Raw genomic sequence first — 4,119 nt, 5'->3', positions numbered from 1 at the left:
GAGTTCTTCTACTCTAAGCTCGGCACCCACGTCACAGGCGTGCTGGCCCAGTGCGGCGCGTTCATCGCGGTGCAGAGGTCGGGGGCCAACAACCCGTTTCCCCCCATCACGCTGATAAAGTCGGTGAAGATGTGGCAGCGGTCATACTTCTACGTGAAGAGTATCTTCGCGGAGGGCGACTGGGTCAACTTTCCGGCTTACGCAGTCGGCCCGCCAGCTGGAAGGCAGCCCAACTGGTCGTACGGGGCCAGTACGCTGACGCCTGCTGGAGCTGCCACCATCGCGCGACTCCGGGTGCTGACGCAGTCGGAGGGCCTGACCGTGCCTGATTTGCTGGCCGCCTTCGTGGCGCGCCGAGTGCTCCCGCTCCAGAGCCGCCCCCACATGATTTGCCAGATGCGCGGGCATCGGGACCCGAGTCGGCTATGCACCAAGGAGATGCCTCACGGAGAGGTAGCCCACATGGTGAACTATCTTGCGAACTGCGAGCTCACGGAAGAGTGGCGGTTCGGCAAGGAGCCGTACTCACGCGCCAACCCTCTGCCTCTTGTAAGTTGTCTTCTTTTTCCTTTTTCTTTGATTCTTTGTTGCTGAGTCCGTCTTGTCCAGCCTGACCAGTTGGCCTTTGAACAGAGCCCCCCCTCCAGCCAGCAGCCGGCACCGCGGGGACGAACCGCGAATTCCTCCCCGACCGGGCAGAGAGCGATGTTGATGACCCGGACTTGGGGGCAGTGGCCTTGGAGGACGACGCCGAGGGAGGAGGTGGTGAAGCAGGCGGCCCGAGGCTCGCAGCCAGCTTCGAGGATTCGCCTGATGACGACGCGGGGAAGTCGCCCCGCGCCAGCAGCCAGGAGCCGTCCAGCCAGGCGCGAGCTCCTCTGCCGCGCCGGACACCCAAGGCGCCACAAAGAAACGTAGGGCCGCGCCGAGCTTGTTCGGCAGCCGGCCGAAGAAGCCCAAGGGCTCGGGCGCGGCGACGAAGCGGGACAAGGCGGCCGCGAAGGCCAACCGCTTCCGCAAGGAAGTGAAGATGCCGCAGCTGGTTTCTGCATAAGTGCCACCTTCCTTTGCGCCTTCAATTTTTCTTCATTGACTCTGTCTGAAATTCCTTTGCTTTACATTCTTGACTTTAGGGCCCCGCTCTCTCTCGAGAAGTCGGCCGCCGGCTCCGTCATAAAGTTGGCGGAGACCTCCTCCACCACCCGGCGGATTGATCCTGCCGCCGATCTCCGGGAGGCGACGGAGAGGAACGCGCGGGAGGCGCGCGAGGAGCGGGAAGCCGCCCGCCTGAAGAAGGCGGAAGCCGACAAGGCGGAGGCCGCCGCCCTGAAGAAGCTGGCGGAAGCCGAGGCCGCCGACGCGGAGAAGAAGCGTGCTAAAGAAGCCGTACACCACCAGTCGGCAGTGTTCGTCGTCCCTTTGAACTCTACGCCGCTACCACCGGAGTTCACGGCGCAGACTAGGGAAGTCGGCGACGAGAACCCGATCATGGAGAGGGACGGCGGCGACACCGTCACGCCAGACGTAATCGTGCCGCCACCGCCGCTGTCCGGGAGCGCGCCAGGCGGGCAGCCGGTGGACCCGCCGGTGCCGCCAACTAAAGACGAGGTGGCGACGGGCCTGGCTCTCGAGGTCGGCACACCAACGCGCCGCCGTCTTGCGAAGGCGGCCTCGGTGCCACGCCCGCTGGAGATTGGCGCTGCGAGCTCCTCGATCCCTGACACCGAGGCGACGAGCGCCGCGCCACTGGATGGGTGTGGGGAGGCGGGACGGGCCCGTTGAACCGGGCGCTTTTGGACGTCCAAGCCAAGATCCGAGCCGAGGGCAAAGCCATCAGGAACAGCAACAAGGCGCATCTGGCGTCGCGAGAGGCCATCCAGGTACGTTTCCTTCTTCCTTGTTTCTGTTTCTCGTGATTCTTGGTGGGGGCGCGCCAGCGCACCCACTGGGTGTAGTCCTCGAGTTCCGGGTCGGCTGCTGAGCAGGCAGCTCGGAACTCTAATCGGCGAGTTCCAAGCACTAACATTTATCCGAAATTTTTGTCACAGGACTACCACAATCTTCGCGTGAACGCCTTCAACTCCAACGTCCAGGAGCTGGCTCAGCGGACCGCCAACTTGTCAGAAAGCCGGAGTAAGTCCTCTTCTTTCTCTGCGGGGGCGCGCTGGCGCACCCACGGGCTGTAGTCCCCGAGATTCGGGCCGACTGCTGAGCAGTCGGGCCGGATCTCCCCGGCCACTATTCTTTTTTCTGTTTGGCGACTAACACCTTGCTTTCTTTTTTCTTCCGCAGAAGCCAACGCCACCTTGCAGCAGCAGCTGGGCAAAGCCAACACCGCGCTGTGTGCTAAGGAGGAGGAGGAGTGCGGCAAGCTGGCTGAAGAGCGCAACCGGCTGGCCACGCAACTGGCAGAGCAGAAGGAACTTCTCCAGAAGACTCGGAAGGAGGCGGAGGACAAGGAGACCTTCCTCCTTGCTGAGTTTGCGGCCGAGCGCTCCTCCTGGACTGATAAGGAGGCGATACTGACTTCCGGCTTCCACGAGATCGAGGATATCGTTGATGGTGAGCCTCCCCTCTTTTGTTTTTCTTCCTTAGGCTGCCGGCTGTTGGCCGAGCCGGCTTCTAGACTTCAATTTTGTTCTTCGCTTCTGTCTCGGCAGACTTCTTCCCCGGCCACTCGAACGCCGCCAACCAGGCCATCGAGGCTGATCATGAAGGACGGAGAGCGGACGGTGCGCAGATCGCCGCCAACGCCCCTCGGGCCCTTAATGAGCATATCCTGAGCATCGAGGCCCGCCTTAGGCCGGCCCACCGGATGCTGTGCCGGCTTCAGCGTGTTAGCGCCCAGGCAATCGCCGCCCTGTGGCCAGACATATCGGCACCGCGTACTCCCAGTCGGACTGCCGACTGGCTGGAGGTAGCGGTCGACCGTCTTGAGGCCTGGAAGGGCTCTTCGGCCCGGGCTGGAGCGCGCCGGGCCTTGGAGTTCGTCAAGGCGTGGTACCCTGGGCTGAGTCTGGCCCAGCTAGCCACGTTCCGGCTGGAGGCTCAGGAGGAGTCGGCGGCCGTGGAAGACAATCTCGTCAAGCGTGCGGCGTCGATCGCCAAGTACACTGACACCAGCGTCTTCGTCCCGGAGCGAGTTGAAGACGGCACCGAGGCGCCGCCGGAATGGTTCAGGCTGAACCCGGAAGACGGCGAAGACTCGGCGGAGGTGATCGACTCCAGCGGAGAGGAAGAAGGCGAGGCATAGGGGGGAGGCAAAGAGGAGGCGCCAGAGGTCGGAGCGGACGACCAGCCTCAGCTTGACCGCGCCTCCAGCAACGAGCCGCGCCCAACTGAGCCAGCTGCCGCCGGAGGCGACCAAGCGGAGACCGACCAGCCGACCGCTCCGACAACTGGCACCGCTGACTCCTCCGATCCTCTGAGCCCTTCTGCCGCTTCCTAGGCCGCCATTTTATCTTTTACTTCACCTGGCTGTCAGTCTCGATGAACTTGTTATTTTTTGCACAATTCCACCTGCGGGGTGTATCTTGAACTTTAGTTGAAGATCGGCCAAGGGCCTTTACTATGTAAATATTATTCCGAGTTCTATCTTTTCTCGCTCATTGCTCTTTGGCTTTTTCCTTTGCCGCCTTCCCTTGGTTGCCGTCTTGCCAGCCAAACAGCCGCTCTGCGGACTGTTGCTGGGTCAAGTACTTACCTACTTTTGGGAAGGCAAGTACTTAGCCGTTAGAGCTCTTTAGCGAGTTGAATAGAAAACAGCGGGCCGACTGCTCAACAGTTGGTCGTAAAAGGCGGGAAGCCGGCTTAGACTATGCGCATGCTTTGTGTCCTTAGCCATTTTTCATGTGGGCACCCTTTCTACCTTGCTCCTGCCCACCATGCAGTCGCTCTGCGAGCCGCGGCTTCTGGCAGGAGACGGCTTAAGTGTCACACATTACTTGTCCGGCTGCAGGAAGCATTGCATAGTACGAGACGGCAAGTCCCCGGGCCACCTAGCCGAACCCGGTGCCAGGCGGCATAACAAAAAATGACATACTCAGAGGCATAATTCTTATCGTATAGATAAAAAAGGGCAGTCCCCGAGCTCTTCTCGGGGGACCTGGAGTCTTAGTA

The 4,119-nt window shown here is 61.4% G+C and overlaps 1 protein-coding gene across 1 annotated transcript; it reads left to right on the top strand.

The window, feature by feature from the left end:
• Nucleotides 1-1,488: 1,488 nt before the first annotated feature.
• LOC147974903 (uncharacterized) lies at nt 1,489-3,253 on the top strand. The gene is made up of 4 exons (XM_087520192.1): nt 1,489-1,632; nt 2,049-2,133; nt 2,293-2,562; nt 2,661-3,253. The coding sequence occupies exons 1-4, from the start codon at nt 1,489-1,491 to the stop codon at nt 3,251-3,253; spliced, it is 1,092 nt and encodes a 363-aa protein (XP_087376318.1).
• The last annotated feature ends 866 nt before the right edge of the window (nt 3,254-4,119 follow it).

The sequence above is a fragment of the Triticum urartu genome, chromosome 4A, assembly GCF_056163025.1.
Source record: "Triticum urartu cultivar PI428250 chromosome 4A, HENAU_Tu73, whole genome shotgun sequence".
In the NCBI taxonomy this organism is placed as follows: domain Eukaryota; kingdom Viridiplantae; phylum Streptophyta; class Magnoliopsida; order Poales; family Poaceae; genus Triticum; species Triticum urartu.
This window is presented reverse-complemented; position numbering and strand designations above follow the sequence as displayed.

Coding starts and splice junctions, on each gene's coding strand:
- LOC147974903 (XM_087520192.1), top strand. CDS start 1,489: ATGGAGAGGGACGGCGGCGACACCGTCACGCCAGACGTAATCGTGCCG. Junction 2,134..2,292: donor CAACTTGTCAGAAAGCCGGA/GTAAGTCCTCTT, acceptor TTTCTTCCGCAG/AAGCCAACGCCACCTTGCAG. Junction 2,563..2,660: donor GATCGAGGATATCGTTGATG/GTGAGCCTCCCC, acceptor CTGTCTCGGCAG/ACTTCTTCCCCGGCCACTCG.